The sequence below is a fragment of the Channa argus genome, chromosome 12 (genome assembly GCF_033026475.1).
Source record: "Channa argus isolate prfri chromosome 12, Channa argus male v1.0, whole genome shotgun sequence".
Taxonomy (NCBI): domain Eukaryota; kingdom Metazoa; phylum Chordata; class Actinopteri; order Anabantiformes; family Channidae; genus Channa; species Channa argus.
In genome coordinates, this window is record NC_090208.1 from 7,149,086 (window position 1) to 7,173,248 (window position 24,163).

General features: G+C 38.6%; 2 protein-coding genes across 3 annotated transcripts; one reads left to right on the top strand and one right to left on the bottom strand.

The window, feature by feature from the left end:
* The first annotated feature begins 933 nt into the window (after window positions 1-933).
* Window positions 934-14,833, top strand: LOC137138140 (tripartite motif-containing protein 2-like). Of its 2 annotated transcripts, none has more exons than XM_067525101.1 (14): window positions 934-1,158; window positions 6,422-7,091; window positions 7,478-7,626; window positions 8,617-8,797; window positions 8,960-9,219; window positions 9,315-9,453; window positions 9,541-9,726; window positions 9,881-10,076; window positions 10,292-10,395; window positions 10,547-10,714; window positions 10,815-10,983; window positions 11,277-11,347; window positions 11,489-11,629; window positions 11,740-14,833. In XM_067525101.1, exons 2-14 carry the CDS (start codon window positions 6,993-6,995, stop codon window positions 11,890-11,892), a joined length of 2,016 nt encoding a protein of 671 aa, XP_067381202.1. In that variant the 5' UTR covers window positions 934-1,158; window positions 6,422-6,992; the 3' UTR covers window positions 11,893-14,833. The 2 variants fall into 2 exon arrangements, with proteins under 2 accessions (XP_067381202.1, XP_067381203.1); XM_067525102.1 differs by lacking the exon at window positions 934-1,158 and adding an exon at window positions 2,441-2,647.
* Window positions 14,834-21,578: 6,745 nt separating this feature from the next.
* On the bottom strand, window positions 21,579-23,355 carry LOC137137711 (uncharacterized). Its single transcript, XM_067524329.1, has 2 exons — window positions 23,286-23,355; window positions 21,579-22,604 (listed from the first exon to the last, which is right to left on the bottom strand). The coding sequence occupies exon 2, from the start codon at window positions 22,596-22,598 to the stop codon at window positions 21,654-21,656; it is 945 nt and encodes a 314-aa protein (XP_067380430.1). The 5' UTR covers window positions 22,599-22,604; window positions 23,286-23,355; the 3' UTR covers window positions 21,579-21,653.
* Between the last annotated feature and the right edge of the window lie 808 nt (window positions 23,356-24,163).

Sequence of the window (24,163 nt, forward strand, 5' to 3'; positions counted from 1 at the left end):
GGGAACCACCCCCCAATGCACTGAGCTCCTTTCCTCCTCTTGTCCCTCTCTCCTCTCCTCTCACACTGCAATTGTCACCACTGTATGTCATTAATTTTGTGTCTTCTTTCTCCCGTAGTTGCCTTTGTCCTTCTCTGTCTCCCTCTCGCTGTCCCTTTCTGCAGGTGTCCCGGCTTTGGAGCTGTGTGTCTTCCAGCGTGCAGCTACTGGTCCTACCAACCTGCCAGATGTTTTGTTGTTGCTTTTTGTTGCTCTTTTTCTTTTCTCTCTTCACTTTCCACTCACCCCAACCAGTTGAGGCAGATGGCTGCCCACCCTGAGCCTGGTTCTGCTGGAGGTTTCTTCCATTAAAGGGAGATTTAACTCTCCACTGTTGCCTAGGGATTGTTCAAGGGGGTTTTATGGGGTTTTCTCAATAGATCTTTATAGTCTTGACTTTATTCTGTAAAGCTCCTTGAGATGACTTTGTTGTGAATTGGCGCCATATAAATAAAGTTGAATTGAATTAAATATATTACAGTTCATAAATGCTGCACAATGTGCATCACACAAAATAAGCTATAACTAAAAAAAACATTATAGTAATGAGAGGCAAATTTTAAACAATGACTTATAAATGTAAAAATGTTAAGAGGGGAAAATAAATGCACTATCTAAAGAAAATATTTGCTGTAGTAAATGAACAATGAATAGAAACAATTTTGTCATTGACTGAACAAATATTGGTTTATTTAAATGGGAATTGTTCTGACTGGATAAAAATAAGATCAAAGGAGAGAGACAGAGAGAGAATGATACGTCCACACTATTGGTTAAGTGACAGACTGATAAACCAATCATTTCTCTCGTTTTTATACTGTCTTGGTCCTGATTGGTGGATGGTGCAGCAAGGCTCAATGGCTGTGCCCCTCTCGCCATCCTCCGTCTCCCCCCTCATCCACACTGTCCTCAGTCTGGTGCTGCTGCTACTGCTGCAAGCTGCTGGTGTTGCTGTGACGATGATAATATCCTCCCCCCCTCCTTCCCACACACACACACACACACACACACAAACACACACACAGGAGAAAAGAGGGAGCAAACAAGATGCTATATGACGCGAGGGCTTCAGGCTTTAGAAGCAACACATACTCACTGCCTGCGCCTTAGGAAAACATGGTGAGTTCTGTCTTTATTTTTATCATGATGAAAGAACAAGAGGATGAAAAGATGGGTGGATGGAGGAATGTTTAGAGATGACAGCAGCATCTACAGCATGGTGTGTGTGTGAGAGATGGGAGAGGGAGGTATGGGAGGAAATAGACTGAGGAGGGATGGAGGAAATGAGGATGGACAGATTGCAGCAGCAAAGAGGGTGGAGGATGAATTAATGAACGCAGGCAGAGACTGATCCACCTCAGCATCCGAGCAAATACAAGTGTGTGTGTTTGTGTGTGTATGTGTGTGCACTCTATCAGGCCTGTATGTACTACACGCTAGCATTCTGTGGGCAGTAAGAGGAGGTACGTCACAGCTGTGAACTGAAACTGAGCTGATTTTTGGAGCTATATAGCAGACACAGGCCCAATTCCAGCAGCTAGTGGGCCAAAAAAGTCAGTCAAAAGACTACAATGAGGCATAAACACAAAAAAATTACAAAATGACCTCGAAGAGATGGAAAATATCCCCCCCCAAAAATATTAAATGAACATGAAGAGGTGTCAAACAAGATGCTAAATCATGATAGAATTAAAAAAAATTATCAATTGATTCAAATTAAATTTTATTTACATTGCACAGACTGCTGTAAAATGCTACATTTGCATTTACATTTGCAAGGGGATTTACGATATGTGTAACATACGATATTTTAGAAGGCCACATCAGAAAGGGAGCAATTCCTCCCAAAAATTCAAGTGGTCCATTTCATCTGCAAAATTTCTGGTTTTCTTGCAGAAATAAAAAAAACAAATTATGGTAAAAGATGAATATTTTGGGTGGAAATCTGTCGAGGTCTCTGCTATCAAGGAAATTGTTTGTCATGCTAATAGGATAGAGAACAGATGCTACATGGCCTGAGTGGTAACTTTTTCTTTAGCTTTTAAAAAAACTACAGCAAATATGTTTTTTATATGCTGTCTTTCTAAACCGATAATGTTCAGTCAGTCTCATAGTTGAATATTTCTTAAAACAGCTGCCTATTGCCGCTGAAAAACAGGCGGTTGAAATGTATAACACCAGAGGACCTGACACACATTCCTGTGGGACACCAAACATTATCGGATGCTTTTGGAACACTGACCTTAGGTTTTTTTGACCTTACTTCCTTGACTTCCGTTTAAGTGAGAATAGTTTTTTTGTGTCCTGTCTATGTTTTCACCCAATTCTGGAAGTTGAATCAGTGTCAGTCCTTTCTGTGAGAGAGACCACTCTGATTTCTTTCCTTACTCTTCGACATCAGCTCGGTGTGTCACAGCTTGAGCCACTCCCAGCTCCCAGCTGGAACAGGTTGCCAGCCTGCCACAGGGCCACACATAGAGACAGACATTCAGACTTGCATTCACACCTACAGGGAAGTTAGAGAGCAGGGAGAATATGCAAACTCAGTACCCAGGACCTTCTTGCTATGAGGCAACAGTGCTACCCCCAGCACCTCCGTCCAACCCCCGTGAGTTATTGCTTTTGCAATTATGTACATTTATTTTAACCATAATTATAGAACCCAACCGTACAGTTTTTAAAAATTGTTCTGCATATGAAAAAGCTAACATTTTAACAGAAGTGTAAAACCTTTAAATACTGCTCAGCCAGCGACTAAGAAGAGACACCGGTGAGAGACACGAAGAAAGGCTGAGTGATTAAATGGAGAAAGAGAGTGACCATGAACTTTCCCATGGGAATATTTAGAGAAATGGATCAGATTACCATCATGTGTGTGTACAGTCTATGTCAGCTGTATTTTTTTCTACCAGTGTGACATCACATAGCTGATTTACAGGGGCTTCTTAGAAACAAGTTTCAATGTTTTATTTCGTTTTCAATCTGCAGCTGCTGCTTGTTTGAAATTAACTTGTACTATTTACTTTTTTTTTAAATCTCCCAATAATGTAATGAAGTCTATCGAATAAAGATGACGTAATAAGTTTCCCATCAAATAAATAAGTTTTAGTTTACGTGATGCCTTAAGTTGTATAAACAGAAAGTACAAAGTACATTAAGGAGATAGAGCTGTAGATAGCTCTGCTCTAACTCTGGTGCATTTGTTATATTTATATTATAGGTTATATTTATGAATGAGTTTGTTTACTTTGTGTACGCTTCTTTGTGTTTATGTCCATCAAAGTTTGTATTTGTTTGTCTTTCTGGTAAACTAAGACATTCAGTTGCAACAAATTAAAAGTTCATTTCATTTTATCTATTTAAATTACATTGGATTTTATGATTTTTAAAATAAGTTTAATAATAACGTTTGGAAATAAACCTGCCATGAAATTAAAATATTTACTGTATGCTTGGCCATAAGTGTCTGAAAATATGTAGCTTAGCTTTGAGTCATTCATTTCAAAGTGGTGATCCACTAATTAATCGACGTTTGAGAGAATTCAATTCATTGGAATTTGAATTGACAATTTGATAAAAACTGTACTTTGTGAAAAACGTGTGTGTGTTTACAATCCTCAAGTCACTAATCAGGCTTTTTTAATCTTGGCATTAGCAACCTGCTGCCCATGGTATCATTAGTTTTACACATAACACCAGGACAAAGTATGTGTATTTTGTCGAGCCTTCAACTAATACATAGTTTTTTGCTGTGAGTGCTTCAGAATAATTCTGTATTTCACCAGTTGAGTGTTTTTATTGGGAAGCAGCAGGAAGAGTTGGGTTAGAATTAGCAGTAGCAGAACCATTTCCTGTCAATTCATATCCAACGCAGGTATGGTGCAACCTGCCATTGAATAATAAAAACTATAATGTAGAGAGGACAGAAGATAAATACATTGCTGAAAAAGTTGTTCTTATTTCCTAAGAATTTAAAGGATGATGTCTTTAAAATTGTAAACTCAATTTGGTCCAGTGTACATAAACTCAAACAACAACAAAGAAAATTGCCAACAAATAACTCTGTGAATCCATACGTTCACAACGAAATGAAAGGATTTATTGGAAAGAGATTAAAGCGTTTGAGAATCTATTCAATGAGAAACTGCAGAGACAGAAAGAAAAAAATGAAGAAAGGGTTCATTTGTCTCTCGTTCTGTAAGTGACAGTTACAGAGCCACAACTGTGTCACAAGACACACACACACAAACACACACACAACAGCCTCACTGTTGGCCCATAATCCTTTGCTGCATTGTTTTGCAGGAGGGTGGGGGTGCAGAGAAATGTGTTTGGCAGGAAAGAAAAAGGTTATCTTTGGTGTGTGAGACTGACATAAATTGTGTACTAGTCTTTGTAAGACTACTTTCATGTCAGGGAGGTTGTGTGTTCTGAGGATATTTGGGGGAGGTGGTGGTACAGAAACAGGATTATGTACAAGATCACAGGCTACTCATATACATAATCCGTCCCCTTAATGAATTATTTATAAGAATATTCATTTCATATTTTCCACACAGACATGGGGCAGTAAAATACAGACAAGACTTTAAAAAACACCCCACAAAAGCAGACACAAAGGCCGTGTGAAGGAATGGAGACAGCAGTCAAACTGAAATAAGAAAAGAAAAGGTGCAGACATTTACTCTAACTTGTTGCTTGTTATTTACTTTGATTACTTTCAGCAGTCCAAGCAGTCTCAGGTAAAAGATTTGTAGGTTATGTTTGTTTATTGAGGTTTTGTGTCCGTATTTGGTCATTTTAGGCCTATATTTGGATGTTGTTGTTTTTTTTGTCATTTTGCATCTTTTTGTAGTTGTGCATCTCTTTGTGGTTAGTTTGTGTATTTTAACTGTGCTCTTACGCAGCTCTTATGGCCAGGGACTTTAGAGACTTTGGTCCATGAGACCCCCGATCCCTTGGGCCCCTTTTGTCTCGCACAGTAATCCATGTGGCAAACATTAAAGCTTGTTTTCCCCCTTTTTTACTGATTGGACATGTTTTTAGTTATTATGCTTGCAACTTTTTCCATGTCTTTTAGTGAAATCACGTAACTAGCTGGAAGAAACAGTAAAGAGTTCACAAAATTTAAACTACAGCATCAAGTGGCCACTTTTGGAAACTATAGCTACACCTACTGCAATGCAAAAAAAGTTTGTAAATGTGATGGGAAAATATTTGGATCATGAAATACAGTATGCAAAAACAAGTGTTAATTTCATATGTGTCCAACATCATGGTTATAAATCTCGGAGTCAGTCAGGAGTGAACTGGGCCACTCATGATCATTTCTGCTCTGTGAAATCACAGGCCACCTAAATTTAGGATTCGGGGATTAAAAGGCCCACGAAGCTTCACTTTTTGTTGTATCGCACCCTCATCCTTCCCTATGCAGTTGGTTACCACGGAAACCACAGCCTCACCCACTCAGCTTCCTCTCCCTCTCTTTTTCACTTTGAAGACACATCAGTGACCTACATTACCGCTCCTGGAAGCTCTTTTTCTGCACTGTACAGTGTCTTCTCCCACATGCTGCACCGTACTTGCCCCCCTCCCCACCACCACGTGTGGGTCGTACCAACTGTCCATAGACTTTTTGCACAGGTCCATCACTATTGAGAGATATACATGGTTCCATTAAAATGATTAAATGATGTCATCATTTGATTTCTATTGCTATTTTATAATTCCGAACAATCTATAATGAGAACAACATACTTCTTCTGTCCCGTAAGGCTCATCAAGCCGACTAAGTGCCAGAAATATGTAATATGACCTCAGCATCGATACCAAAAGGTAAAATACCCTTCAGGCAAGTTTGGGTTTTGCCAAATCACTTCAATCCAGTCAACATTTTATAAGAAAATCTAAAAGACACTCACTGAAAATCAACCATAGTTTTCCTTTTATTTCCTCTAACGAAAATAAAGATATAGGGTAGAGGCGATCTTACTTAAATCTGATGGTCCAGCAAATACTTCACTCCGGAGATTGTTGTATGACGAACTTCGAACATTTATTGTATTTGCTTCTTAATTTAGCCGATAAACAACAAATTGTACAACAGTAATCTCACAAACACATTCACAAACAGTTTCATACATACAAACTATTCAAAGTTTGGCTAAATCCACAGAACTCTATAAGGAACCGTGTGCCTACATATCAAAAGAAATTCCACTTACTTGATTGAACATATCCTATTAGTGAATACTCACCATTATCCTAACATTGATTGCACACGACAAATCATGAAAATTCAGTACGTAACCAAGAGTTAAGAGCTGAAGTATTTTTTTTTTAAATTGCTTTTTCCCTAATCTCTCTCTCTTTTCTCCTGCAGGACACAGCTGAGTTTATCCTCCGTTTGAACAGCAAAATTTGTTGTTTTCCCTCAACTCAGACCCAAAGGATTACTACACTTCAATCTGATTATATTTTGAATGGACAATCTGGCGATTCTTGGGTGTCTGGACCCTCTTTCTAACTCAACAGGAATGTAGCGGAATAACGTTTTATTGACTTTGGGCTCGAGAAACGTGCACATGTGACTGCTTCTTTTAGCAGCGCGGAGATCAAAACATAACTCTGACAAAAGTGATGATTGTAGACTATAATTAGACCAACGTCTGAATACTCAGCACCCTGTTCTGGGTGCTGTCAGTCAGAAAGAGCCGTTTCCAAATGTGTTGCCCCTCCTTTGACATGTTTCTCATTAGATCCACCTATCAGGAGTATGTTTGATCGTTTTCCACCTTTCTCTCTTGAAGACACAATGGAATAAAGTGTGACACAAGGCAAATACAAACAGCATTAAATCGCAGTGGGAATCCTTGTCAGACAGCTTCCCCTGGCTGCGGTGTGGGATAAGGGGTGTGTTCGGAGGTTCACCCCCACCAGGCTGCCGCTCGCAGATGGAGGCCCACCAGCACTCCCCAGATAGCAGCAGTGAAGAGTGCACAGTCCTGGAGGCACCGCCCGGCAAAAACACCTGCCCACAGCATGCAGGGAAGGTACGAATGCCACATAGAAGTGATTTTGGGTTCAAGTTTGCATTACTTTTTTTGTGGTGTCTATGGTTACAAACTTCATATTTTCCATATTGAGTCATCACACAAAATTTAATATAGCTTTGTTTTGTCTATGACTGAACATTATCTAGAGAACATATGTGGCTACATATTACAAGCAAGCATGTCTGTAATTTAGTTTTTCAGAACAAATTACCAAAATAAAACCAAATATGAGGTGAATTTGAGACAGTTTTAAACGTGACCATTTGTCCCAAACTGTTTCACAATGGGCAGATTTCAGCACACTGACACTAAATGAAACACAGGGAATCGTTTTCAGAAATAAAACCTCTCTTCATTTCTTTTTTTTTTCTCTTTCCCTGCAGGTGGCTGATCTCTACTGCTCGGCCTGCGAGTGTGCACTGTGTGAGGACTGTGTGTCGGACCATGAGGAGCACCCTAAGGTTCCCCTCGGCCAGGCCCTGGAGCAGCATCGCAGCAGCCTGCAGGGGAGAATGGAGACTGTCCAGAACAGGTGAGGATCACACTAGCAACTGCTACATTTGTAATACACGCTAATACACGAGATTAAACTATTAAACAGAATTGTTTGTTTTATTTCATAAAATGTGTTATATACTATAAAAACAAGTTAAAAGTGTTAGATTTTACATTTGAATGGAGATTAACATCTGATCTAGTGCAAATTGTTGTTGTAGGTGGTTTTATGTTTGCCTTGTCTTTAGAAATAAAAATAATAATAACTGATGTGAAGATGACACAAAAAGAGTATAGTTTCAGATTCTTAAATAAAACAAGTAATATTTTCCTGTAAAACCTTAATTAAGGAAAATAAAAGAAACGTACTAAATCAAAAGTTAAACTACTATTGTCACTAGTGGTACAGGTTTTAATTTACATAACCATGATTATTATATTTGCATCAATGTCAGCATTTTTCAGCAGGTAAACTAACTAATAAAAATCTAAAATCTGAAAAGTAACACTACGTAAAATAAATGCAGTGGAGTGAGGAGTAAAATATTAACTTTAAGTAAATACAATATAAAGTAGTATAAAATTAATGTATTCAAATGATGGACAAGTGCCTCAAAATTGTACTTAGACAGAAAATACATGGACATGTTAATCAAGGAAACACAGTTCATGGAGTGAGGAGAGGTGGACATCTGGTGGACAGGAAGGGAAATGCAGGACTGATAATGCAACCTTTCACATCAGCAATTTGTTTTTGGATTTGTGACACTGGGTTTTGCCTGTGCACCCATTGAACAATTTATCAGGTAGACAGATGGAATGTTTTAGTTTTTAATTTTCAATAAAGACGATGAATTAAGTGCCCTGTGTTGAACACAACAGTATTTAAAATGATAAAAAGAGAATAACTTGAAAACGAAGCCTTCCATGTAGTGTTTGTGTAGTTTGAGAATAACCACTACTGTATGTTCTAAAAAAAAAAAGGTTTTAACTTTCACTTCCTTTCCTCTACATGTTTTCTCTCTAGACTCCCACAGATCTCAGATGCCCTATCCTTTGTTAAGGAGATCCTCCAACAGCTGACCAATCAGAAAACTTCCATTGAAGAGGACATACAGTCAAGCTTTGAGGACCTGCACAAGCAGCTGGATGTCCGGAAAAGTGTTCTGCTGATGGAGCTGGAGGTCACATTTGGACTCAAACAGAAGGTGCACATGTCCAGCTGCAAGATATTAGAGGAAATGCTGGCAACGTTCAAGCATTATTGAGAAATTATTACTTTGCAGAGCTCTTATTTTTATGGTAGTAAAAGTACAACCTCTACTGCCACATGAAAACACCTCGCAAATGTTGTGTGTCACTGACGGCAGGTCCTGCAGGCCCAGGTCGACGGCCTCGCCCGGGGGGAAGGGGACATCACTGCCACCTTTACCCAGGTGGAGGAAGTTATGGCTGGAGAGGCATGTGTGGCAAGCCTGCAAGCGGAGAGGGAGCTGGAAGAGAGGCTGGTGGAGCTGTCCAGACTCCGATTTCCATGTCAGCCAGAGGAAAACGACCAATTGGACCTGATAATGGAGACCGACGGGCTGAGGAGGTCCATACACAACTTGGGGACGATCGTCACGACCAGGTGACACACAGCTAACACAAAAATATTCAGCACTGTGCCATGAAAACATTTCTGCATTTAATGCTCTTTATTGTCGCCTCCATCCTCCTTCTCAGTGCGGTGGCAAGCCAGAGCGAGGCTATGGGTGCTGGACTGGAACAGTGCGTTGTGGGACACCCTGCCTCTGTCACAATAGTGACAAGAGACAAGACAGGGGGAGCCTGTAAAAGTGGTAACGCAATCCTGTCAGCTGAGGTTTGTTTTACTCCCAAATCAAAATAAAGGCGTGCTACTGTGTGGGTTTCCACAAATTTACTAAAGCTTATCATCATGTAAATCCAGGTGTTCACCCCAGATGGCAGTATAGTGGACGGTGAAATAGTGGACCACAAGAACGGAACGTATGAATTTGTTTACACGGTGCCGAAGGAAGGCAACTTTTCGTTGGCTCTCCGTCTCTACGATCAGCATATCAAAGGAAGTCCCTTCAAACTGACTGTGACCAGGACCTTAGAGACTGAAGTAGAGGTGGGTGGCCCGTGTGCATGCACCTTAATACACTGGAGCTATTTATGAATTTGTCATACCAGGAGCTTTTAGCATATATTTTTTGCTATGTTTAGTAAAGCACTCCAATGAGTTGTGTATGCAAAGTATATTCCCTCCATTGTCATCTCCCCAGGTGTCTCCCTCCACCACTACAGCCACCAACTCATTAGCCAACGCCACCCCGTCCACGGGCTCCTCTGAAGGGGCAAAGAGACGAGGAAAGTCCCCTGGCCAGAAGAAGAAGGGCTCCAAGAGGGCCAGCAGCGCCCTGGGCACCCCAAGACGCAAAACACAAAACCCCATCGAAGATGACCTGATCTTCAGGATCGGTGAGACATCAATGTGGATGCACCAAAAAATGTGGGTTTTTAAATGCGGGTTTGGGTTTAAAGCTAGCTACCACGTTTAACAAATCCCAATTTCTGCAGCTATAATTGCTTTCTATTGCAACGGACACCATAGAAACAAGAACTGTTTATTGGTCTACCCAAGATGCAGATGAAATCAATGATTTTATCATGAGTCCAAATTACCTTCTCTTCAGGGACAAAGGGGAGAAACAAAGGAGAGTTCACCAATCTTCAAGGAGTAGCTGCCTCCACCAGTGGCAGGATTCTGATTGCTGACAGCAACAATCAGTGTGTCCAGGTGAAACATTTGTTATGTACTTGTGTCAAAGGGGTGTTCAAAGCCGTGTTCAGACTTGGTGGTAAGGTTTAGGTTAAAATCGAATAAAGGGTATAGGCTAAGAAATGCAATATGTCTCCAAATGGTCCTCACAAGTGTGTCCCCTTCTTAGATTTTCTCCAACGAGGGGGAATTCAAGAGCCGTTTTGGGGTACGGGGACGGTCGCCAGGGCAACTGCAGCGCCCCACTGGTGTGGCTGTGCACCCCAGTGGTGACGTTATCATTGCAGACTATGACAATAAATGGGTCAGCATCTTCTCGTCTGAGGGAAAGTTCAAGGTGGGTCTGCTGGTGGCACATTATATTTGTAAATATAAGTAAATGGAGGATTTTGTTAAAAGACTCTTTGTCCTCTCTGACTGTATTTGCTGTGCGTCAGGCAAAACTGGGCTCCGGTAGACTTATGGGCCCCAAAGGTGTATCTGTGGACCAGAACGGTCATGTAATTGTGGTCGACAACAAGGCGTGCACTGTCTTCATCTTCCAGCTGACGGGCAAGCTCATCACCAAGTTTGGTAGTCGAGGCAATGGTGACAAGCAGTTTGCAGGTAGTAGCAGAGAACAAATTAATAAAAAAGGAGACAAGATGTTTTATAGACCATCGTGTAATCTTTCAATTATTACAAATCTACATATCACCAACACTAGTGTCTGATGGACAAGTACTAATGCACTGTACTTACGTATCATGATAAATACTGCTGTCTTCACAAGTATTTCTTAAGGACAAAAGGCAAAGACTTTAGAAGAAAATGTACAGTATATGTGAACATTTACACTGTGGGCTGTATTTGAAAACTCAGAAAATGGATTGTTGCTTTTTTGTCTCCCTGTCTCCAAGGTCCACACTTCGCAGCAGTGAATAAGAACAATGAGATCATCGTGACTGACTTTCATAACCACTCTGTCAAGGTACTAAACATTAGCTTATTTTGTTAATCCATCTGGAATGAAAAGACACTTAAAGTCCAGAGTTATACAGGTAGATATTTCATTTGCTGCTCAAATACACAAATAGAACACGTGAAAATTTTCTTTTGCTGTCCTGGTCAGGTTTTCAACCCTGAGGGGGAGCTGGTGTTGAAATTCGGCTCCAATGGTGAAGGAAATGGCCAGTTTAATGCTCCCACTGGTGTAGCTGTAGACGTCAATGGGAACATCATTGTAGCCGACTGGGGTAACAGTAGAATACAGGTACAGTGCTGTGCAGTGCTTCTCAACCTATGATGGCCAGAGGCTCCTTCATGAGAAATGATTGTAATTATAAAAACCCTTTTTCTCTCTTTCTCTCCAAACATTTTCAGGTGTTCGACGGCAGCGGCTCCTTCCTCTCATACATTAACACATCGGCAGACCCTCTGTACGGACCTCAAGGTCTGGCTCTTACTTCAGATGGACATGTGGTAGTGGCTGACTCTGGCAATCACTGCTTCAAAGTCTACCGGTACCTACAATGATGGCGGCTTGGGTGGAGAAATGAAGTGAGCAGTTGTTGGGCTGCAGAGATGAAATGTCAAAGTCAACAATTCTTGCACGAACCTCTTTTGCTGCCTGTACTGATGGAAGGAGGGATGGACAGAAATGAGGAAGCAAAAATGAAAGCCTTTGAGTGGCCATAGGGAAATATGATCTGGATTTTTAGATCTTGGTCTTGAGTGTTGGAACAAAATCCTGTTGGGGTCTAAAGACAAAAAAAGTTTAAGATGCAAGTCCATGGACATTCTAGAAATATAAAAGAAAGAAATTCATGATGTCAAATTGTTCTTTCTCCAAGTTTGGCATTGGTGCAGAAATGGAGAAGTGCAAGTTTGACGATGAAGCCGTCTTTGGAAACCTCTTCTTCCTTTTGTGATTGATGGATGGAGGAACTACAAACGCTTCAAATGCATGAAAGTTATGTACAGAAGATGGATTCTGGAGCAAATGAATCAGAAGACTGAAAGTTTGCAAATTTTCTGCCTTTTCGTGTTGTGTGTATGCAGACAAAATAATGGCCATCAAGCTGAAAGAGATCTGTATCTTGGTTTGACATGACTTTTTATTCCTTGCCGGTACCAACAATTTCCCTTACACATTTTGTAGCAACATCAACTGTAGAATTTGGAAGATTAAATTAGCTACCATCTCTTAGAGCTCGTCAAACTGCTCTTGATCAACGCTTTTCAACTTTACATTAGTCCGACAGTAAAATAATGCAGTTGTTGACGGAAACTCCTGACGGTAAAGCTTAAATCCATATAAAATCCAAAGTACATAGTAAATGTATAAATGTAAAAATATTTCATAGGGATGGTCCTGAAGGAGTTGTTAGACAAAGACACCGGCCACTTTCAGCGCATTGGTCATTATTTGTACAATAAGATTGTCTGAATATGGAATGTTTAATTTCTTTTGCATATGCTCTTTACAACTCTTAGACAACAGATTAATCATTAGAAATATAGTTGCTTGACTGTGATTCTGATGATGTCTGAATGATTGATTTGCTTGTTTGGTTGATTGACAGCTTTGACAAAGCAGCATTATCTTGGTTTGGATGTTAATATATTTTTCCTGAGAAATCTGTTGCAAGGACAAAAAAAAAAAAAAAAAGTCAATAAATCTATCCTATATATTTATGAGAATACCTTTAATAATGCCATATAAAATGTTCAAAGTAATCAACATATTTGGAATCAGCATTTTCCCACACTTGTTTCTGCTCGCAACCTCTGTAACAAAATGGCCAGGGGAGGAAATTCTACGACGTTTTGATTCATTCTTCATCGTTGCAATAGAGTCTAGAATGCTTGAAGGATTCCCCCAAATCCTGTCGCTCACTTGTACATTCCAACGTGTTCTGTCGTCACACATTAAACGTTACTTCAAGCATGCTTATGTTATGTGATTGGTAGTATCAAACGTATTTGTTTTAAGTGCAAGCTCTCATTTTACAAATCGTTAAACTGCACCTAAGCAGACTTACAGTTATGTTAAGTATAGTAAAGGACAAAACGCAAATGTAAAATTGCAAAGCATTTACAAATTACGTTCAGAAAGTGCAAGGTGATAGTAGTAATGACAACAATATAAAGCATTTATTAAAATCTTGAATAGGAAAAAAAAAACATTTACTTTTCTTACATTGACATTCAGGTGAACTGTTTAAACCTGCATCATCAGTATACAGAAAACATCTTGTTGGCTAAAAGATGCTTGTACTAGTGGAAGTGGTTGTTAGTTGTTTAAAAATGTCTATCGGTCTTTATTAAAGCAGGAGGAAAACAATGTTCACAACTGATCAAATGTTTTTAGGAAAGCTAGTGTAAGTTATTATTTGCCTATTTTATTCATTTTAACTGTCCATTTGATGAATTTCCACCACGTGCATTACAGTTCTTAAGTGCCCATTTAAATTTATTCCTTTTTGTAAACTTCTTGTTACGCTAAATGCTAATTCTGATTGTTGATATTTCATAGAGGCTGTTGTGAATAATGTTACTGTACAAATTTTTTGTTTTTAAATGAAAGTTGGAGCTAAAGGTCACCAAGCTAGCCAGTTAGCAAAAATGGCTTATTAGCATTGCATTTCGGATAGAATCCAGTGGCTACCAAGCTAACGAGTTACTTTACTAAAGATCACCGTAATGGATGTTCCATGGCTTAGATACGGAGTTTCTGCCTTTACATGAGCTAAGACAAAATTTTCTTTTTACACAAATGAAATACAGCAATTATTACATATTAGAAACATCTCCATAATTAAGCCAAACCAGTCCGTCTGTTTGAAAGTATGTAACTTTGTGTAGGTGTCCAGTGTTGCTAACTTTCACATTTTGATTATCGACAATGAAATGAGCGATGACTCTTGGATTTGTTGGCACTATTGATTGTTTCAACAAAATCAGCCCACATCTCCTTATGTAATCTGGGCTTTGTTTGCTGGACATTCAGCCTTAATGTCAGTAATATACATGAATGTTGTTTCAAAGTTGGGATGGAAAAAAAATGCCTTTCTTGATTTAATATGTATTGTAAAAATAAAAAGTCCACTAATAACCATTCAAAAAGTTGTTCTGTGGATGAGACATCCATTTGAGGGACCTTCTGTACTAATTGGAAATCTATAACAAATGAAGTTCATTAATCAATACAACACAAACATGCTCGATTCATCATTACCAGTGCAGCTTGGATGCTTATGATTATCAGTTTGTACCATTTTATTTTTTAATCAAAAGGGGATTTAGTGTCTTGGAATACGATGCTCAAGTACAGATATGTTTCCAACAGTGTCACTTGCCTGCCTTTTTCTCTCTGTGTATTTACTATCTGTTGTGTCTGTTCACTGTAATGGACTGTCTCCTCAATATTCACTTACACTCAACACTGAAATAAAGCATTGATTCCCAAAATGGCTGCGATTGTTTGTGCTTTGGTTTTGTTAAAACTCATTAACCCACAAATCCCCCTTGGATTTGATATAATGAAGATTTTGAGGACACTTACGTTCCAAAACAGTAACTCCACATGGGAACACACAGCCATGTGCCTTCATGAGAGTAAAAAACAATTTAAAACCTGTACTACTTTCTAAATAGCAGAGTCTACACAGTGTTTGATGGCCAGTGTTTGAGCTTTTTAAGACATATGTGTTGTTAGATTAAAACCCATTTTAAAATATTAAGAAAAGGCTTCTTAAGAATGTTCATTCATGCATATTTTAATTATGCCTATTTACTAACTACTTTACATAGCTGGCACTCATGGTTTCCCATACAGAGACATAGATGGGACTTTTTTTTTGCCTGTTTACATTTGCATCAGTGGATGCTGTTTTCAATGCCTAAAAAAAAGTTGACATTTGATGCAAAACATACATGACTGATGAAGCTTGGCGAGTTATGCTCCGCGAGTCAAGAACTGAGCTTCTTACCACTCTTACTCTCTACGTCGATAACAATGTTATATTGAAATGTTCAAAGTATAAGCTTGGCCACTGAACAAATGCAGAGAGGTATTGATTTTTATTCAAAACTTTTTTATTCAAAAAGGAGACTACATATACTAGTACCAAGGCACCACAGTAGATGTCAATCTTTCTATAAATGTGCATATCAAAGCAATATTATAAAAGGGTCTTTTTTCCATTATGGGGTAAGCAAATTCTGTGATGCTGTTTATATTCATGCAACAAAACCACAAGAAATCTCTAGACAGCAATCACCTCTAAGCAAATCATTACTGGTAATCATCATGCTCCACAACAGTGCAATTTTACTTGAATGTTGGCTAGGTGTCTTTCTATGGGGAAGACAGGAACTGATTTCATGTAGATTGATTACAATTTAATTATTATTGTTTCTCACATTGAGAATTTGATAAGACTACAACTCGTTGCAAATGACAGACATGCATGAGTGGTTGGGAATGAATAGAGATAATCCACAATATACTGTACTTTTTTTTGTTATATCGTGTTTTTTGTTTCCTTCTGCTTATTAACCAAGAAGGATCCTATGTATTGACAACATGTATTTACTTTGCTGTTTCTGAGCTCACCATTGCAAGCAAATAGAAACACACTCACTACACTTATACTTACTAGCCACTTTTATTAGGTACACTTGTACAATCTAATACAATCCAATAAAGCAGAGCAAATTTAATCACATGATCATCAGTGGTTTGTTACATGCAAACAACCCAAATTCACAGGACACACCTATATCAACAATCAATTTGTTCTGACGCAACACCTGCGTATGACGGTCTGTGGTGAAGCATGCAAAGGACACAGCTCAGTCAATTCAGAGGAAATGATCAGAAAATACTACTGACAAGGTTGGTGTCCTTTAATGCACTCAAATGTATTTCATAACACACATGTATTTCGAGTATTGATGATATTGTAGAAATGTAACAGTCAGTGATAGTGATTAGATGACGGTTGAATGTAATCAAATGGCAATTAAGATTTTGAACATAGCTAAAAGGAAGAGAGCAAGTCTGTAAACTGATGGCACTGATTCATTTTTAAAGATTGTTTTATATTGGATGTTGCAAAGTTGTAATTATACTATAATACTACAAGAAAATTTCTAAATATACATTTAGAAAATGAAATTAAAATCAAAACTATACTCAATATTAAAACTAAAATAATAATAAACATGTATCTTGTTTCAAGGCTGAATAGAAATAAAAAACTAAGAACAAATTTTTACACTTTAAAACAAAAATGCTACCAAACATTTATAGAATATATACACTTAAAAATAAAAATGTAAATGAAAATAAAAATTAAAATAATCCAGACTTCAAAAATGGCATAAGTGGAATGAGAAAAAAAAAAAGTAAAACTAAGAAAAATGTTCAACATGTTCTCATCCCACAGCGTCAGATATTGATGCTCCTCAGGTTTCAAATTGTGCTGCTTTGTACATCCTTATTAACGGATGCTATTGTTTTTGTTGTTGCTTTTGTTGCTCTTTTCTTTTCTCTCTCCACTTTCCACTCACCCCAACCAGTCAAAGCACATGGCCGCCCACCCTGAGCCTGGTTCTGCTGGAGGTTTCTTCCGGTAAAGGGAGTTTTTCCTCTCCACTGTTGCCTATGACTTGTTCAAGGGGGAATTGTTGACTTCTCTCTATACATCTTTACAGTCTTTGACTTTATTCTGTAAAGTGCTTTGAGATGACTTTGTTGTGAATTGGCGCTATATAAATAAAGTTGAATTGAATTGAATTGAATTATTGGACACTTCGAGAGCGACAGTGCAGGTGCACTTTGTCATCGGTATTGGACCCTGCAGGAGTGTCAACTTTTGACGCCACAGGAAAAATTACATAAAACACTGTGAAAACCAACATTTAATTGTATATATTATGAAATATAATAATAATAATGAAATATAATAAGAAACACTTCTGAATTATAACAGTTTCCTGCTGTGAGAAGTACTCACCACCGGGATTAAATAATAAATGACAAATACCAGGCATTTTACAATCATTCCAGCTATACAACAACTTTGGAGAACAGTATGAAAAAACACCATCATCATCATCAGCAAAATAGCACATAATGATTCCATGATGAACATGGACTTCATGGTTTCTGTTTTTAAAGCGAAAATTCAATTTTAATGTTCCATTTTAATAAATGTTAAATAATTTCCCAAAGTAAAACTTCTCCCATTCTATTTTACTCGCTTTATGTCCTTTTCCATAGGCCATGTCCTTGTCTTTGCACAGTGTTACCCCTGCCTCTTACACCTTCTGGTCCTCCAACGTCTCCAACTCTTCCCTCTACCCTATCCACATCAGCTGCCACCGATCCATTTCAGGTGCCATTATCTTTTCTTTGTTCGCCTTCACCAACATCCTCTTCATCTTCCCCATTCACATCCTTGTTCTGGTCATGGGTGTCCAAAGATGGAGAAATCAACGCTCTGTTCATGGGGTGAAACAAATAAACCACTCTGATCTCTTCACCTGCCACATGGCCGCAGTGGAGTGTATTGGTATTTTGGGCTTAGTCTTCCTCAGTTATGGCATCTGTACAAACAGTGAAAGGATTATTACGGTGTCAATATATTTATTCTGCCTCTTCTTTCCTGGAGAGACTTTGTTTCACTGCCTGACATGTGTGGAGCGCTATGTGGCAGTTGTTCACCCCACAATCTACCTGCGCCAGAGAGAAAAAGGTTCAGTCAGGCTCAGGAACATCAGCATTGGTTGTGTTTGGCTGATCTGCTTTGAAGGGCTAGTTGAAGCTGGTTTGCACCACCCACATTTTCCCACCGACCCATTTCTTTGCCTCCTGTGCTTTTCGTTGATCGTGGTATTTTACTGCAGCCTCTCTGTTCTTCGCATTCTGATTCGCCCAGGGCCAGGTGACACGGCCAGAGACCGGGATGGGTCGGACCAATCAAAGCACAGAGCCTTTCGCATCATCTTGGCCATAATGGGAGCACTGTTATTGAGGTTTGTGGGATTTTTTGTTTGCTTTGGCTTGTCAGACTTGGTATTTGTGGTTGGAAATCTGTGTGTGCTGATAAATTCTGGAATCTGGTTGAGTCTCCCTAGCAGCCTAATTCTGCCTCTGCTGTTTCTGCACAAAGCAGGAAAACTACCGTGTTGTAGACGAAGTACTGAGTCAGGATGAGGAGATTAGTGTTAAATACCTTCCTTCATTAGTGACCAAGTGACAACAGAAGAGTCTAGTGACGAGTTTTGGTCTGTCGATAGCTGGCAACGAGTAGTCTGTCTGGACCGGGAGTTAACTGGACGTATACAAATCTGTAAATCTCACAGGAACAGATATTCCTGACATGTTCTTGTGTTGAAATAGTAACAGATGGAGCAACAGTAGCATTAATGGCAACAACAGAATGTTATATTGGGACACAAATGTTAAACGATAGTGAATGTTATGACAACCAGGAAAGTGTCAGTCGATTTATTTAGGCCTTGACCCTGACTTGAGTCCATATGAGATCAGATATCTTATTATACTAACAATCTGTTTTGGCCCCCTCCTTCATTTAAAATAGAGTGGCCAAATCATTAGAACCATCTCATGATATATTCCACTCCAGGACAACTCCGCCACCCACTGTGACCTCAATAATAGACAGAGAGTAGAATTATCAATTATTTTTCTGACAGTTGTAACTTAAAAACTGAGAAATTGTAACATTGTAAAAGTAGAATTTATTAAGCTGCTGCATTGCATTGTATTATATTGTACAGGTGTACCTAATAAAATGGGTGTATTTGAAATATTGGATATAAATTTGTACTCATTTATTTAAATTTGTGTTATTTGCTTTATTTTAAGTCTCAGATTGTTTGGCTTGTGTTTGAAGATTGAACCATAAATGACACAAACATTACACAAAAATGTAATTTTTGTAATTCTTTGTAATTCTTGATTATACAGTAGATCCTGTAATGCACATTCATAACATTATTTTCTGAATAGCTGTATTTTTTTACGTAGTTTAACTCTGAAAGGCTATCAAATCTGTGCATTTGCTACTTTGTTTTCACTTTTTTTATTTAGGTTTTTCTTCTTCCTTTTAAAAATTACATTTAAAAAAAAAACTGTATTCATACCCCTTGAAATTGTCTACATTTTGTCTCGTTACAACCTGACATGTAAGTGTATTTTAAAGGGATTTGATTTGAGAGACCAACACAAAGTGGTACATAATTGTGAAGTGGAAGGAAAATAATAAATGTTTTTAAATGTTTTTTACAAATAAATATCGGAAAAGTGTGGCTTGCAGTTTTGGTCTCATCTGACCAGAGCACCTTTTTCCACATGTTTGCTGTGTCCCCCACATGGCTTTGGGGACATGGCTTTCTTCTTGCCACACTTCCATAAAGACCAGATTTGTGAAGTGCACGACTAATAGTTGTCCTGTGGACAGATTCTCCCACCTGAGCTGTGGCTCTCTGCAGCTCCTCCAGAGTTACCATGGTGCTGCTTCTCTGATTAATGCTGTCCTTGGCCAGCCTGTCAGTTTAGGTGGACGGCTCTGCCTTGGTAGGTTTGCAGTTGTGCCACACTCTTTCCACTTTAAGATGATTGTACAGTGCTGCGTGATATGTTCAAAGCTTGGGATATTTTTTTATAACCTAACTCTGCTTTAAACTTCTCCACAACTGTATCCCTGACCTGTCTGTCTTTGGACTTCATGATGCTGTTTGTTCACTAATGTTCTCTAACAAACCTGAGACCTTCACAGAAGAGCTGCATTTATAATGAGATTAAATTACACACAAGTGGATTATATTTACTATTTAAGTGACTTCTGAAGGCAATTGGTTCCACTGGATTTACGTAAAAGGGGCTGAATACAAATGCAGGCCACACTTTTCAGATATTTATTTGTCATCAATTTTTAAAGCCATTTATCATTCTCCTTTCACTTAAAATCCTAAAAAAATTAATTTACATTTGTGGTTGTAACATGACAAAACCTAAAAAAGTTCAAGGGGTACGAATACATTTGCAGGGCACAGTAAATCCCAGACATAGACACATGTGCATGCATTTTACAGAAAGTAAAGATGATTGATTGTTCCATTTGCATGGCCAGTGGCTACTACACATGACTTCCCCATCTGTGGGAAATGCAACATTACTTCTGTTTTGTATATTCCCTCATGTCTGGCTTCATATTTGAAAGAGGTGCAATAGAGTTCGGGTTAATGAATTAGGTTCAGCCAGAAGCATCCTTCTTAAACCTTGTATTATGTTCAGAATTTGGTTACGTATTCACTGTTTGCTGGTGTAATGTAACTTTTATAATGCCACCCAAAGCTCAGCAAGACATTTATATAATAAAAAAATGGGAAAAAACAGTTTAATCGACTTTGTACAGTTATTTAGTTAAGGAAGTGAAAGAAAAAGTATCTGGCAGCATTCTTGAAACCACCATACAACCTTATGGCAACAAAACACAGCAAACCACCTAATAACATCCTGATAAGACATAGGTGGATTCATGTGTATTTATTTCTGTGTTCTCGTTGTTCCAATTCAAAGTTTAAATATGGTCTATTTTATGAAGGATACTTCAGGAGTGAACTTGTGCAGACTTGGGGTTGACCAGAAATGGATGAAAATAAACTACATGGTTTACTGGAACTTGAATTTGTATATTTTCGACATCTATAAGCCTACACAAAAGTGTATATAGGCCTATAGAAATGAAAATTAACAGTCCATTATACACTAAGTTCTATTATATATAGACCCACAGGCTGGCTGTAGCTCAGTCGATAGGGCAATTGTGCCCCAACTATAGGGTCCATGGTTCAACTCCTGGCTACAAGAAACTATAGTTGTTTCTAGTTAAGCAGTTAAGCATGTTATCATTGTATGTGCTTATGGGTGAATGTAAAGCAACTTAGTAAAATGCTAAATAAGCAGGCCATTTACAGTCACCATCAATGTGTGTTTTCCACAAATAGTCTTTGTGTAACAGCTGAGATTATTTTGTACAGGTGCATTTCCACCAGGAAGTTCTACAATGATAAGGAACAAATAATCTTTCCATCCTTGATAAAAAACAACAACTACAACAACTACTACAACAACAATAATAACGCAATTTCAGAAGTTCAATAAAATGTTTTATTGGCTTTTATAATGAGTAGAAACAATAGACAGAAAGTTGTCTTCTGGTAATATCATTATTATTTAATAACATCAAAACCAGTCCTCAGTTGGATTCATTTTTGTGTGTGCCACCTGGCAGTTTCCCGGCCCGGTGTAGATACAGCAGAGGTAAAACCAAACTGCTCGGAACCGAGAACAAGACGAAAGACATCATCACTACACACGAATCATTGTACTTCAGCAGTGCTGACGCGTAAATTGCAGCGCAAACCAGCACCCCTGCTACGCTCAGCAACAGCGTTCCCATTATAGCAGTGATGGTGTGGAAAGCCCTCAGCTTCAACTGATTCACCTGTTCCTTGTCCCCACCCACCTCCCCTGGCCCAGGGCGCCTGAGAGCACAAAGCACAGAAAGGCTGCAAGAAGAGATGACAATGAAGGCAGTGACTAAGTAACAGATAAATACAATCAGATTTACATTTGCACTAGTTACAGGAATTAAACCCACCCATAAAAACAGCTGTAGCCAAACACACACAATGCTAAGTCTTCTGATCCTGACACCACCCTTGTTCTTCAGACCATGGTAGGTGACTGGGTGAACAACCGCCAGGTAGCGCTCCACACAGGTCAACATATGAAACTGCATTTTCACGGACCACATGGTGCAGAAAAAGTCATACAAAAAGGTGATAATCTCTACAATATTGGCGTAACCACCGACACAATAAAGACTAGATGCTAAGACTTCAATCAGCAGCATGGTAACCATGTTGTACGTGAAAATGTCTGAATTGCTCGTTGTTACTGCTGTGGGTATGGAGCACTGTTGTCTCCATTGTCGAAATCCCAGGTAAAGGACAACAAAAGACATCGGGAAGATGACAACGATGTTGGTGATGGAGAAGGCTGTAAAGATGGAGACACCTGTTGTGGACCTGGAACATCTGTCCAACAGAATATCAAATGATAAGTTGGCGAAGGACATGTCGAAGGAAGAAGGCAGATCGACAAAGGAAGAACAGTTGACTGGGATGTTTATATCCATGGAGGCCTGAAGAGGAGGACAAGACGCACAGGGTTAAAAAAGGGGAGACAAAGTGATTGCAGAGACACAACATAAAAACCAATTTGAGACCTGAAGGAAAGTGAATGTAGGTGAAAATGTGAGAAATCTGTGTATTTTTTAGTTGAAACATGCACCAAGAATCTCAATGTGAGCAGCTCTGTTAAAGATTCTCTGAGAGCAAGACAGAGCTGCTCCCTTCTTAAGGCTTTGAGCGAGCCTCACTCTTCTAACCAATCAGAAGAAGCCCACACTACAAGGTGGGACGGATGGCACATGAAGTAGCAGGAGGACTGGGTTCATATCCTCCCGAGTCCCATTCTGATACTACTTGGATTTCCAGAACTCTACGCAGTAAAACCTACAGTTCCTGTAACAGATTTTGTAGTAGATCCAAGTACTGTAAGTATAAGAAAATTCTGTGACTGTAACTTTTCACATACGACCAAATTTGCCAGAACAAAGCAAAACAAATAACCATGACAGAAACATTATAAGATCACAATACATTAATATTAATGTAGTTTTCATAGTGATTCTAGAATCTTAGAAAAAACTTATTGAGAAGTGAAGCAATATTTGTTTTGGTGTTTTTCGTCATCCACATTAGTGTGTAAATGCATGAATAAACGTAACTAAATATGCCACGTTGTTACTAAAGAAACTCACCTTGCCAGCAATTTGTTTTCTGATGTCCTGTATCTCCAAATTCCCAGACTGACACTCAGTGGTATTTGGTTTCTAATTTATACCAGTGTTTGTGTGTGTGTGAGACAGGTGGGAATAGGACTGTGGGGTCTTTTGCATGTTGCAAAACCGATGCAGATTTTTGGATACTTTCACGGTAAATTAGCAAGCAGGCAAATATTCTCTTCCCATCTTTCCTGATGACACTGAGAGCAACAGGACAGTGTTGTTGTTCTTTTACATCCCCTCATTGCTACACGCAAGTAACAAAATATATCATGTAAAATTTTATGTTAAAAACATCTGTGCATCTCGCCCTTTTGTCATCACAAAGGTCACAAAATATGTGTAAAAGTCAACTATGTGATCATCTGATGTGTGACTGATGACATCCAAAACTTTCAAATTAAATTAGCAACATTAATAGGACAACAGTATACCTGAAAGACACAAATATATAATATTTCCACCAGGTATCAAATAATAATAATGTGATCAATTTATAGCATTAAGGGAATAAATATCACTCTCCAGTCAATGACAAATTGCTGTGTACATCAACCGTGAAGATTAAATGAATTAATTAAGTGACACTGCTATATTAACAAAGATATCTAACCTAATTTTTAAAGATTAAATTATAACACATAACTTTCATGGATGTTTATTACACACATACTTATGAAAGCCTGTTTCCCCCACTAGGGGAAAAAAAGCATGATCTTGTATCTCAAAATATTGACTAAATCAAAGTAATGAGATACCACCAGGAAGTACTGTGCACATTTTCCTGTTATGGGACAGTTAATGTAGGACTCTATAATGTTATCCATTTGTATGGACGTCCGTTAAGCTTTGTC

Bases quoted from the DNA above. Each gene is read 5' to 3' on its own strand.
- LOC137138140 (XM_067525101.1), top strand. From the start codon at position 6,993: ATGGAGGCCCACCAGCACTCCCCAGATAGCAGCAGTGAAGAGTGCACA. The intron at 10,077-10,291 runs GTGAGACATCAA...CCTTCTCTTCAG, and splicing joins TGACCTGATCTTCAGGATCG to GGACAAAGGGGAGAAACAAA. The intron at 10,396-10,546 runs GTGAAACATTTG...TCCCCTTCTTAG, and splicing joins GCAACAATCAGTGTGTCCAG to ATTTTCTCCAACGAGGGGGA.
- LOC137137711 (XM_067524329.1), bottom strand. From the start codon at position 22,598: ATGGATATAAACATCCCAGTCAACTGTTCTTCCTTTGTCGATCTGCCT.